At 43.6% G+C, this 14,043-nt stretch overlaps 1 protein-coding gene across 1 annotated transcript in view; it reads right to left on the reverse strand.

The window, feature by feature from the left end:
- Nucleotides 1-14,043, reverse strand: part of LOC133463416 (collagen alpha-1(XIII) chain-like) — a 97,351-nt gene that overhangs the window by 35,851 nt on the left and 47,457 nt on the right. Inside the window, exons 13-17 of the mRNA XM_061744949.1 lie at nucleotides 10,639-10,680; nucleotides 10,530-10,547; nucleotides 9,238-9,264; nucleotides 8,786-8,830; nucleotides 5,794-5,838 (exon numbers count right to left, since the gene is read on the reverse strand). Coding sequence (XP_061600933.1) covers nucleotides 5,794-5,838; nucleotides 8,786-8,830; nucleotides 9,238-9,264; nucleotides 10,530-10,547; nucleotides 10,639-10,680 — 177 coding nt within the window. The remainder of the gene's footprint in view (nucleotides 1-5,793; nucleotides 5,839-8,785; nucleotides 8,831-9,237; nucleotides 9,265-10,529; nucleotides 10,548-10,638; nucleotides 10,681-14,043) is intronic.

Consider the following 14,043-nt stretch of genomic DNA (forward strand, 5'->3'; position numbering starts at 1 on the left):
TTTGGGGCAATAAACAAATGAAATATTCAAGTTTTAAAGCAATAAATAGAAAAATTGTCCTGTGATAAGACTCAAACATGACATACCACTTAGTGTGGATGGGAACCCTACAGACGAACTGAGGACATTCTAACTTTGTCAGAGTACATAAATATATTAAAAGGACTGTTTGTCCGGCATCGGCCTGCAGTCACTGCCAGCTGGTTATAATGGCATAGACGCCAAAAGAGGAGCGTTCACGAGTTCTGCTTGTAACACTTGCTTATTTTGTCAAGAATATCCAAGTCCTGACCCAGCTCTATGGAAGTAGTGACTCACGCTCTCGTGTGATTAAAAGAGGTTCCCATGATCTCTGTGTCATCCACCCCCAGTACCAACAGGTTCATGTGTGCCCAGTTATAGTTTGTCAAACTTGACCATGAAAACCAAAAACTATCTGAAATTTCTTTACTGTGTTTCCATGCAGTAAATAACTATTTTAAAACCTGAATATTGGCAATAACCCGAATTTGCACGGCCATGTAAACACCAATAACCCCTTTGAATAACCTGAATTTGCTCATATTCGGGTTTTTAAAAACCCCAATATGACATAAGGTCATATTCGTTACTCCTTTTAAAACCTGAATATTCGGTCATGTAAATGCCTAACGGGCGTTTTCTGCGCATGTTCTGTTTTCTGCTCATGCTCTGTTCACAAGGAATCCTGGTCTTTTGAGTCCAGGAAGTTCTTATAAACACGGAGAAACCAAGACCAGGAGGAGACTAATCACTTCATAAATGTAATGAAGGATATGAACATTTCTGCATTTGTAGACGGTAAAAAGTACCGGGATAGAAGATTTACAAGAAGGTGAGAGAAAAGTTGCGCAAAGCAGCATTTGTTTTGAATTTGGATACAGGAAGAAGAAGCGGAAATGACAGGAATTGTGTCATGATGTTCTCCGTGCGTCGCTGGTTTGATCCAGATATCCCGAATGATTAATTACCATGTAAACAGAATACTCAGAATGTTTCAGTAACTGGAATATTAGCAATAACCCCAAATTTGACTGCATGTAAACATAGTCAAAGATGATCCTCTCCATCATCCAGCTTTCACCAGGGCTGTTTGCAGATATCACGGATAGGAGTTGAGCCCCTCTCGTTATCTCAAACCTCTGTCCGTCTTACAGACAGAGAATTGTCTTACAATCTGTCTTACAACTATACTATGTCATAATAAATCAATATGATCATCTTTTTAAAAGTTACACAGATGTCTGAGATCAGAAAAGTCGGCCGGTCATCATTATTTTATTTCCTGCAGAGGATGCTGGGGGATTGCTTGTTTTGTTCCGTCTGCACTGCAGCCAAGTTGTCCCATCAATCTCTGGTCTGTGGGAAGGAAATGCATCTATGTAATGACTTATAAGAGAAGGTGCAGGTCTTATGTGATGAAATAGCACAGTCCTGGAGTTAAATTTGGATTTGATATGCAGGGTGGGGGGCTCAGTGGTGTCGGAGTGGCAGCAGCACCTGTGTGCTTAAACTAAATCATCTGCTATCATGTGATAAACTTAATAAAACAAGGTGAGACATGTATCTGCTCTGTACACCAGACACATCCAACGACCTGCCGCTCAGCCAGAAACGGAGGCTCCTCCACTACAGTTCAGCCCAGTCCAGCTGTATTTCTACAGCATATTGAAAACAAGCTGTTGGCCAAAGTGCTGTGCAATTGCACAGATAAATATTGACTAAGAACAATGAACTTTATGCAGTAAAAGATGAAAATAACCAGTACTGGAGCTGAGGGGGGATGAAGGGGGATGGCATTCCCCCCTGAAATAAAAACGGTCCAAATCATCCCCCCTGTAAAACTGCCATCCCTCCTTTCCATCCCTTATGTCATTTCATCAATGAATGTGGTTTTACTGCTATTTCAACATTTAGAGTCATCACCAGAAAAATAACACCAGAAAAATAACTTATTTGACAATTTTCACCTGTTTCAAGTAAATTTTCACTTGAAATAAGTAGGAAAATCTGCCAGTGGAACAAGATTTGTCTTCTTATTACAAGCAAAAACTGGCAGATTTTTCTACTTATTTCAAGTGAAAAATTTACTTGAAACAGGTGAAAATTGTTGTTTTTTCCAGTGATGAGTCTTGTTTTAAGTGTAATGAGATTTTTTTACTAAATTGAGACATTTTAACTAGAAATAAGACAAATATTCTTGTTAAGATTTAGAGTTTTTGCAGTGATCCATGTTACTTATCCTGTGAAGGACAGAGTCATATTGATAAGTTCAGAAAAGTGTTTTTTATTGTTGTGTTTTGATGTATTTGATGTAAGCCCAGTGGATATTTAAAGCTTACAGAAGGCTGCATTTAACTGCTGCTATGTCATTCCTGCAGTATTTCTGCAGGTGTTTTGGTCACTGCTATTATTTGTAATATATTATATTATTTGTAATCAGCACAAATTATCTGTCCCCATATGATCAAATCCACCATCCCCCCTGATTTTTTTTTACAACTCGAGTAATGAAAATAACAACATAAAAACCCTGACAATTTGCTCAACTGGGGCTAACAGCCATGTTTTGAGTTGAACTTTAAAGCGATTGAGCGTGCTGCTGTTGGTCTGGGAACATCCTGCAGCTGCTGAGCAGACCTAGAGCTGCTGGGGTGTGAGGGTTCACCAGATGACACATTAGGGTGGAGACGAGCCTTTGAGACGTTCAAAACAAGCTAAAAAAAGTCTGAACTGGATCCTGAAACAGGGAGCCAGAACAGGAGTGATTTCCTCCTGGAGAAACCCTAACCCTCCTCATTAAAGATGAAAACTACAGAAGAGTATTAGAATATTCCGTTTACATGGTAATTAATCATTCAGGATATCTGGATCAAACCAGCGACACACGGAGAACGTGATGACGCAATTCCCGTCATTTCTGCTTCTTCTTCCTGTATCCAAATTCAAAACAAATGCTGCTTCACGCAACTTTTCTCTCACCTTCTTGTAAATCTTCTATCCCGGTACTTTCTAGCGTCTACAAATGCAGAAATGTTCATATCCTTCATTACATTTATGAAGTGATTAGTCTCCTCCTGGTCTTGGTTTCTCCGTGTTTATAAGAACTTCCTGGACTCAAAAGACCAGGATTCCTTGTGAACAGAGCATGTGCAGAAAACAAATTCCTGTTCCGTTTGATGGGGATATTCCGTTTGGTGTTTACATGACCCAATATTCAGGTTTTAAAAGCAGTAACCCAGGGCTCATATTGGGGTTTTTAAAAACCCGAATATGAGCAAATTCTGGTTATTGAAAGGGGTTATTGGTGTTTACATGGCCGTGCAAATTCGGGTTATTGCCAATATTCGGGTTTTAAAAGGGTTATTGACTGCATGTAAACGCAGTAAATGATGAAACGTTATCAGTCTCGAGTAGGGTTGCAAAGGGGTGGAAAATTTCCGGTAAATTTCCGGAAACTTTCCATGGGAAGTTAAGCTGGGGAATTTTGGAAATATTCCAAATTGGAAACTTTCCATGGGAATTATGGGAATTATGGGAATTTATGGGAATTATTGGGAATTTATGGGAATTAACTGGAAATTGGGGGTAATTTAAACAAACTGTATCATATCCAAACATTAGCACCTAACTTACCAGCTAGCTAGCTACTGTGTTAATACATTTTTATTTAATATTTGCAAGTTAAACATTAATACCATTATAGATCAAATATATTTACCCCATAATATTATAAAAACTTACTTGACTTTATATAGTCTGTGGGCTCAAATGTGTGGCTTCAATAGTCTTGTGCTTTGAGCTCAAATGTGTGGCCTCCAGGGTTCAAGAAATCACCTGTGCATGTGATGGAGGAATGCACAGTGCCTGTAGGGGGCGTGGCCTCAATAGCCCTGCAGTAAGCAATGTGCTGTGTGCATGTGATTGAGGAGTGTACTTGCATTAAATCTGGTTGTTTTAGCCAAGACTATGCTACAATATATTTCCCCCAACTATATTTAAGTTCCCTGTTAAGGGACAACCTTCAATTGTGTAAATTTCTTATTTATTCCCGTTAATTCCCATATATTCCCGTTAATTCCCATATATTCCCGTTAATTCCCATGGAAAGTTTCCAACTTTGAAAATTCCCGGAATTTTGCAACCCTAGTCTCGAGTTGGTCTGAGGCTTAATCACCTGAGAAGTTGAAGCTGTATTGCCCAAATAATAATATCACGGTTGTATAAAGATAAACAAAGATTAAAAGAGGGGGTATTGGCTTCCTGGCCTGACTGTAGTTACTTTATTTGTCTGGCAGACTCTTCCACCCCGGGAGAGTCAGCATGGCAGCAGCTGCTCAAGTCGTGTGTGTTTTCACCATTAAGGAGCTCAGATAGATGAAAAAGAGAGAGAGGAAAGAAAACTGAAGAAGAAAACTTGCATATCCATGGAGATCCCCAGGAAACAACGAGGGCTCTCGGAGAAAAAAAAGGAAAGTGATTTTGCAGGCGGTTCCTTCTGCGTTTGAGAAATGGTTGCCTCAGGAGTCAAGACCTCCATCAACTCCGGGAAATCCGTCCGCCGCAGTCAGACGCTGCAAAGTGGGCCAGGTAGAGGCGACCAACAGACTCTGCCTGGAATATGGACGTCTAGACTCAGCTGGTTTAAAACTCCCTGCAGACCACACTTGCATGTTCAGGCACGAAGAAAGCAGAAAAGACGGCCGGTAGCATTCAGGACTTAATCGCTTTTGTCACTTGGCTGAAATACTGCTCCTTTGATTTGGATAAATCTACAATGTGTCTTTGACAGAAGCTTTCATACTGTACTTTTCTTTCAAGCACTGGCAGCAGTAAAACTCAGCGAGAGTCTGTTTCAAAGACAGAATCTGGGTGAACTCTGGCTCAAAGAAAAGGTAAAAGATCCCACATGCAGGTGCTGGGACTGGTAGAGCCGCTCATGGACCTTTTTCCACCAACGTGGTTCCAGTGCTGGGTCACAGCCAAATCAGTTCCTCTGGGGGGCCACATGCAAGAAGCAGACGTGGAAAGAACAACTTCTAAACCTTTAAGATCAGGAGTGTCTCTGGATTCACAATGGCTGACTTCACCTGCATTTATTAGCAGAGGGGCAGGGTAACGGCCCGGTCAGGCGGGGGAGAGGTTTGTCCATCAAGACTCCTGTCCCTGACCCTGCCCCTTCTCAACCTTTCCCCGACCCTGCACCTAACCTGGGACTTGCTGATTGGGCCGGAGCTTCGGCAGCTGCGTGCTGGCCTGCGGTCCCCACCCCTGGTCATCCCGATGCTGCTTCCACCTGCCTGCGGTCCCCACCCCCGGTCATCCCGTTGCTGCTTCCACCTGCCTGCGGTCTCCACCGCAGGCAGAAGCAGCAGGCGGTCATCCCGCTGCTGCTTTCACCTGCCTGCGGTCCCCACCCCCGGTCATCCCGCTGCTGCTTCCACCTGCCTGCGGTCCCCGTCCCCGGTCATCCTGTTGCTGCTTCCACCTGCCTGCGGTCCCCACCCCCGGTCATCCCGTTGCCGTTACCTGGTCTCCTCAAGCCAGGCTCAGGACAGATTAGGGTTATGTGTGTTCAGGAGACAGCTGCCCCACTGCAAACTCATCATTCAGGCTCCAGCAGAAACACATGTTGACATGCAGGACGGAAACACACACACACACACACACACACACACACACACACACACACACACACACACACACACACACACACACACACACACACACACACACACACACACACACACAACTCCATGCTGGTTTCCACTCTACCTTGCCTCCCGTGTCTCCTGGGAGACCCCTCTTCCCTTCATGTCCCTGCAGAGTGGAGGAAACATCAGCTGATACGCCCCGTCAGCACAAATCACAGCAGCGGCCCAGTCCCGGGACGGCCCAGGCCCGGGGCAGCGGCCCAGGCCCGGAGCACACATGCAGAACCTTAAACTCCTCATCGTTAAGAGCTGGTTTTCTCTTCCTTTCCAGACTGATGTGATGCAACAATTGCGTTCCATAAATTCATTATAGGCTGCTGAACTGTTGCACGCTAAAATCCTTAAACCCTGTGCTGCCAGTAAGGGCTACTTATTATCCCAGTTGTATTTTTTTTAATACTAAGATCCACTGCAAAAAAACAAAAATCAACCACATGTGAAACATTCACACAAACCCTTCACATTCCCACCATAACTCTGAAAATGTTCAGGTTCATGTGAAAGTTCAGAAAATGAATGACTCCCCTGCAGCGACTGGTGGCTACCGACCACTAGATGGAGCACCAAAGCCACTGCAGAGTTTGCTGTGAGGTTCCTGTCCAGGCTGACTGGGCAGCGGCGTCTGCAGAGACGGCTGTCCTCTCCGTGACCTTGGTCTGGTCTGATGGATGAAGATCCCAGCAGAAGAGCGAGGGTCTGGGCTGCTTCCACGAGGAAACCAGCAGGATTAGGAGCTGCAGCAGCACGGCTCTTCCTGCGGTCCAGTCTGAGAGGAAGTGCCTTCACTTTCCCCGGGATCTCTGTAGTCCAGATCCAGACCGGAGGTATATAGTAACCAAGTAAATGTACTTCGTTACACTACTTAAGTAGTTTTTTTGAGGATTTGTACTTTACTTGCGTTTTTTTTTTTGATCAGGACTTTTACTTCACTACATTAAAAAGTTAAAATACAGGACTGTCTCAGAAAATTTGAATATTGTGATAAAGTTCTTTATTTTCTGTAATGCAATTAAAAAAAACAAAAATGTCATACATTCTGGATTCATTACAAATCAACTGAAATATTGCAAGCCTTTTATTATTTTAATATTGCAGCATATTACAGTTTAAGGTTAAGATTCCCAGAATATTCTAATTTTTGAGATAGGATATTTGAGTTTTCTTAAGCTGTAAACCATAATCAGCAATATTAAAATAATAAAAGGCTTGCAATATTTCAGCTGATTTGTAATGAATCCAGAATGTATGACATTTTTGCATTACAGAAAATAAAGGACTTTATCACAATATTCTAATTTTCTGAGACAGTCCTGTACTGTGCAGCAATGTGACTACATGACAGGTTTACATGCACTCCTGTATGCACAAATCATACTGATAGGACTTTTCCTCTTTTTTTCCACATTTTTGATGTCTGTTTTATCTGCAGTGCTCCAAAAGCATTAGTAGTGTTGTGTAATAGCATCTTTAACCTGCTAAATATACACATGTCCTCTAGAGAAAGACTGCTCAGCAATGGAAAAGTGCAGAAGGACAAGTATGAGGAGAGCGGAGCGGACATAGCTCGCTCTGCTCCCCGGCAGCTTCAAAGCCGAGGTTAAAGCTGTTAAGCTGCCGTCCATGCGGTGTGTGAGTGTGACTGTGAGAGCGCACTTGCTGTCTTGGTTTTTGTTGATTCTGTCAGGGTCACAACAACATCCCAACAAACCCGTTTGGAGTGTAGAGCCGTCCCAACGTGCTCTGCCTGCACCGCTCTGTGGGGGATTTATTTACCAGCCCTGGACCGCTTCAAAAGCTCGGGCCAAAAACAAATTCACCATTGCTTATGCAGGACCACATTTGCCATTTATCAAAAGTAAACAAATCGGTAAACTTAAATAGATCTGTTTAGCACATTGTTCCAAGCGACTGAGGGTCTGCTCAGACTCTCAGTTCTGCAGAGCTCAGTCCTGCTGCGCTGTTCTGTTCTCTCTCTGTGTTTGGTGGCATTTCCTACGGAAGAGTATTAGGACCATGCAGGAGAAAAAGTATTTGAGAGAAATTTGAGAAAAAAGTCGAAATTTCGAGAATAAAGTTGAAAGTTGGAATTGTCTCCTCTGGCCCATCAAATCCAGTTAGGAGAGCGACTGACAGCTCTGCAGCAGCAGCCGTAACTAACTAACTTAGGGTGCTTTCACACCTGTCCTGTTTCGAGCAGTTGTTCCCAAACAGGGAGCGTTTCCCCCCAAAGATCGGTTGGTTTGGTACATGTGAACACAGCAATCGCCCTGATGCGGCACAAAACAAGCGAGCCGAGATCCTAGGAGAGGTGGTCTCGGCTCGCTTCCATTCCAGACCTGGAGCGGTTCGTTTGCAGTGAGAACATAATCGACACAGCAACCGACACAACTCCATTCATGTGTATGTGCTACCGCGGCACAATGAGAAGAGTCGGTGCAGCCTTCACCCCCTTCTCTCCTATTGGACACAACTTTCTCTCTTGTCCCTTCTCTCCTATTGGACGCGCCGAGATGTCGTTACAGCGCGGTATGGTGAAATTAAAAAATGTTCAATTCGCGCGCTTGTATCCACGATCTCGTCCTTTCGGTCACTACCCAAAGTTCATGACCATAGGTGAGGGTAGGGGCATAGATTGACCGGTAAATCGAGAGCTTCGCCTTTCGACTCAGCTCCTTCTTCACCACGACGGTCTGGTACATCATAGCATAGCATAGCATAACTGCGGACGCTGCACCGATCCGTCTGTCAATCTCCCGCTCCATCGTTCCCTCACTCGTGAACAAGATCCCGAGATACTTGAACTCCTCCACCTGAGGCAGGACTTCTCCACCCACCCGGAGAAGGCATCCCACCCTTTCCCGGTGGAGAACCATGGCCTCGGTTTTGGAGGGGCTGATTCTCATCCCTGCCGCGTCGCACTCGGCCTCAAACCGCCCCAGCACATGCTGAAGGTCCCGGTCTGATGAAGCCAACAGGACAACGTCATCCGCAAAAAGCAGAGATGAAATCCTGTGGTTCCCAAGCTTCAGAAAGGTCATGTAGTTAAATAATACCTTTGGGCCTTCAGGGCCTGCTGAGCCGACATCACCTCTGTCCCCCTGTGGAGACACAAAGACAAACATTCATGATGACGCTGCAAAAAGAACACAAATGAAGGACAAAAGACAGTCTTGTTTGTGTCTGCTGTATCATGGGTCGAACTGGATCTTCACTTCAATGACTTGACAGTGTGAAACTACATAAACAGCCAAGGGAGTCAAACGTGAGATGGCTCACAACATGCTACCACTGACATAATATACTTCTCAAAAAACAAAAACAGGGATCTGAAGGAAATGTGAAAAAGCTGCTCATCATTTCCTGTCGTGTGCTCACGGTCCTCGTTCGATCTTTAATCATAACTGACCCCTCCGGGTCAGAGACAAGCGTGTTTCCTGTGTAGTGATATCATGCATTTTGTGGCCAATATTCTAGTTCAGAAATGAGAAAGTAGAACGGACCCCACCTTTTGTCCAGGAACTCCCGGCTCACCCTGTCGAGACAAAACACAGTGTTCACATATGCGGCCCAAGTCCGGAGGCTGATTCAGGACTTAAGACTGATGAGAGTCAGGAAGAGCAGGCGGTCTGGGCTGTATGTGTCAGTCATAGTGCTCCTGCAGGGCTGCGGGGCTGCAGGGCTGCAGGGCTCCAACCTTTCCCTGACCCTGAACCTAACCTGGGACTTGCTGATTGGGCTGGAGCTTCGGGAGCTGCGTGCTGGCCTGCGGTCCCCACCCCCGGTCATCCCGTTGCTGCTTCCACCTGCCTGTGGTCCCCACCCCTCTGGTCATCCCATTGCTGCTTCCACCTGCCTGCGTTCCCCACCCCTCTGGTCATCCCATTGCTGCTTCCACCTGCCTGCGGTCCCCACCCCCGGTCATCCCGTTGCTGCTTCCACCTGCCTGCTGTGCTGCTGACGTCCCCGACCCCCCAGTCTGGCACTCGGCAGGAGGGTCCCCCGTTATGATCCAGGTCCTGGTCCAGGTTTCTTCCCTCCTAAAGGGGAGTTTTTCTTGCCACTGTTTGGTTTAAGGCTTTTCTCCCACTATGGGAGTTTTTACCTGCCATAGTTTATGTAATAATTGCTGGAAAGCGTCTGAAGACAACTTTTGTTGTATTAGACGCTATATAAATAAAATTTAATTGAATTGAATTTAACTTAAATTATTATTTAATTTTTTTTGTCCTTTTTGTCTGTTTACAGCCAAACAAAAGTTCATATTCATACTTGGAAAGTTACCAAAATGACCCATTAATTCCCCTCAACTCCCATTTCTTCCTATCACTTCCAAAGGAAAGCTTCTATATTGGAATATTTCCAAAATTCCCCAAATGAACTTCCCATGGAAAGTTTCCGGAAAGATTCCGGAGATTTATCAACATATATGTGCCCCATAACAACCCCTGCAGTGGGGTCTTCATGGGGCTGTGTGGCCTAACAATCAGCATTCCTCCCTTGTAGGAACCCATGATGATGGATGGATCACGTGGCTCCAAAGGAAGCAGAAAGACGAGCAACATTTGCGTAGGCGGCGTTGGTCTGACGTTGGGAGCAGCTGCACCGCCCGACCCACGCCAGGTGGACACATCTGGACACATCTGGACCAGGTCTTTGTTTCGTGTGTGGTGTTGTGTTTGGGCCTGAGTGCGTTTGGCTGTCGGGCCTCTGAGGTCACCCTGAGGGGCCGCAGTCATGCTGGCCACGTTGTTTCAGGGTGACGTTCAGCTGTTTGGACAAGAGAGTAAATGTGTTTACCTTCAGTCCTGGTAAAAGCTGTGGAAACAAAGCAGAGAAAACAAAGTTAACGTGACAGCAAGCAGAAGTGGAAGCCTACAGAGGACGGGGTCACCGGGGCAGCGCTTACCCGGGGGTCTTTTCCTGGTTTGCCCGGCTCCCCAGGCTTACCCTGGATGAAGAGAGAAGCTGTGTTTCAATGGACAATGATCAAATCAAATCAAATCAAACTTTATTTTTATAGCGCTTTTCATACAAATAAAAAATGCAACGCAAAGCGCTTTACGTAAAACATAAAACTTAATAATGGATCCATGCTAAAAGACATGCTAAAACAAGCATAAGAACAACTTAAAACCATAAGACCGTAAGACCATAAACCCTGGGTTAAAACAAGAACAGCTAGTTAAAACAAGGGTATACAAGAAAGACTAAAAGGAATCAGCTAAAAGCCAATATAAAAAGGTGATCAGGTAATCACTGCCAAGTTCAGCCATTTAAATCACTGCTGCAAAACATTTTAATCTTAAAATGACAGTTTCAAAATCCTTCTGATATTTTACTGACTCATATCAGAATGAGCGGGACCTCTGACACCAGCATCTCTTTCACTGTTCACTGTTACCTGCACGTCCATCGGCACAGGTGTGCCGACCAAACCCAAGAAGACCAGGTTTGGGGTTGGGAGAGGGGTCGGGACAGGGGCCGGACACGGGTCCAGACACGGGTCCAGACACGGGTCCGGATCCGGCAGACCTGAGTCAGCTTTCATCGGTGAGAGCTGACCGATAGAAATTGAGCTGACTCTGTGTCTGTTAGCAGAGACTGCAGCAGAGGACTGCAGTGTCCAGGCACTGGTACTGGTGAAGCTCGGGCTCTGTCCCTCTTCATCAGGTTTCATAGTTTTACATTGATTCTATCAGACCATGATACAATGATACTATCATTCTATGATACTATGATACCATTTTACTATGATACCATGATACTATGATACCATGATACCATGATACCATGATACTATGATACCATGATACCATGATACCATGATACTATGATACTATGATACTATGATACTATGATACTGGGATACCATGATACTATGATACTATGATACTATGATACTATGATACTATGATACTATGATACTATGATACTATGATACTGGGATACCATGATACTATGATACTACAGGTCCGGCCAGACTGTCCTCTAGTATTTACAACAGCACTGGACCTCACAGGAACTGAGGGGGCCGAGAGCACCACAAAATAATACAATCCCTTCAGCGCTGCCTTAAATCAGTTCACTATGCATGACAGCAGATCTTGATGGGCGGTTTTATTTTCCAGAGTTTGACGTCTGCCAGCTCAGCGCTGGTGTGGGACCAGCCTCCTCACAGTTCTGGGAGATGCAGCGTGACACAAACATGTGTTTGCATTTACACACCAATGTATGAAACAACTTCAACATTTTTTTTTCTGCTGCTTGACTGACATTTCCTGTTTTACTTGGAAAGAGCTTGGGTTCATTCGCTTCTGTCTGTGTTGTCTTTCCATCAGTGTCGTACGTTACCTGACTTCAATCATCGGTCTGTGTAAATACTCCTGCGGCCCTGTACTCGGTGTCCAGAGGATTTCTTTTTGTCTAGGATGCATCTAAGTGTGTTTTCATCTGTTTTTGTGTCTGATAACCACATCCTGTTTCTGACCTGTTACTCAATTAGACTTTGAAGGCTCTTGAAGCAAAATCCAGCAAAGGATGTTGGGCTGTTTTTGTCTTTTTACCTACATCTTGGCAAGTGCGTTCATCTTTAGGTCGACCGCTGGTCGTCCGTACTGGAACTGGTTTTAGACTTTATCCAAGTTTGTGTCATGAAACTTGATTTAATTCTGCTGAACTCTGTTGCACCAGAATCTCAGAGCATTTTTCTGCATAAATGCTGCCATCACAGAAGTAGACGAACTTTGGCAAGGACCCTGATAGCCCCAGACCATCTCATTCTGCTGATACCAGTCTGGATGTTTCCTCTCATCTTTCTTGCACGCTGCCCTATTTCCTCCAGACATGATCTGGAATACAGATTCCTAATAGATGATGGTTCCTCCCACATCCGTGAAGGAACTTAACAATAGTCTTTTCTGTTGTGCAGTAAAGTTTAAAAAGGCAGTAGTGAATCTAGCTCCATAATCTAGCTCCCTGGTCATGTTCTGGGTCTCTGGAAAGCGCCTAGAGACAACTTCTGTTGTAATAGACGCTATATCAATAAAATTGAATTGAATTGAATGGAATCTGATCTCACAAAAATCCGTGAAATGCCCACGACCTCTCACCACTATTTTCCGTGTCACCAACACGGAAAATAGTGGTAAATTCTGTGTGAGCACCACAGATATTGTACTATGCGAAGTCAATTGGAATCCGTTGTCCTGATATATACATGGATTATTACATTATTATTATGTATATATTATTCTTTATTATAGTGGCTAAGTTATGAGTTTTTGACGCGCAAGTTACTGTTTGTTACTGTCAGTTTGTAAAAGCATGTTTTTAATGCTGTTTTAACAGTGTTTTAATGGTGTTTTGATGATTTTTAACAGTATTTTGACGGCGAGTATTTAACCGTGTTTTCTAGTATTTAACGTAAATTTGAGTATTTAACCATGTTGTTTGCTGTCGCCATGACGACGGAGGTGGCGTAAGTGATGTGAAATTATTATTTTTAGCAAAAACCACAAGCGTTTCCTACTTCTAACCAATCATAAGTGATGCCTAACCTAACCAGACCTTAACCAGAGCGTCATCCAGCCACAAAATATCATTTTTTATTGCTTTTGAACCAGGAAGAGGAGACAGGCGATATTTAAATTCATTGTTTTAACCATTCTGCCATTTCGTCAACCACAGGGAATTCCCTGGGCATCCCCTCTATGTCATAGAGTGACGAGCAGAGATCCTGATCACGTGACGAGTGCCCCGATCACGGATGTGTGGTCATTGATTACTGTTGCTATGGACATGGAAGTAAACCGTTAAATATATTGTGCTTTTGAACGGTAAATATTAAAATAAACCGTACACAGGTACATTTACAACTTACATTGAATCACTGTGAATACATCAGTCAGTTACATGACGTTAAATAGACTATCCTAAATAAATAAATATATTTACAATTCCTTAACATACATCATCTCTATAAAATGTAGTTACTATTTCAGATGCACTACATAATAGATATATTCAATTGATATATGTTTTTTAAAACGTTTTCATACGTTAGGGTTAACCCAAACAGAAGTGACTACAAATATGGCGCTGATTAGCATAAAGCTGTATAGCATGACTCTAGGGAGATGTAGTTCTTAGCAAATATGATTTTTTTTCACAGAAATGGAGGTTGTTAATACTAAAATAAGAGTGCACATAGTAGTTTAAGGGCATGATACACACATTTGTGTAAATATATTTTAAATATATAATTGTTAAATGTGTGAAAATTAATTTTAAATTTTTTTTTTATTTTTAAACT

The sequence above is a fragment of the Cololabis saira genome, chromosome 17 (assembly GCF_033807715.1).
Source record: "Cololabis saira isolate AMF1-May2022 chromosome 17, fColSai1.1, whole genome shotgun sequence".
NCBI classification, from domain to species: Eukaryota; Metazoa; Chordata; class Actinopteri; order Beloniformes; family Belonidae; genus Cololabis; species Cololabis saira.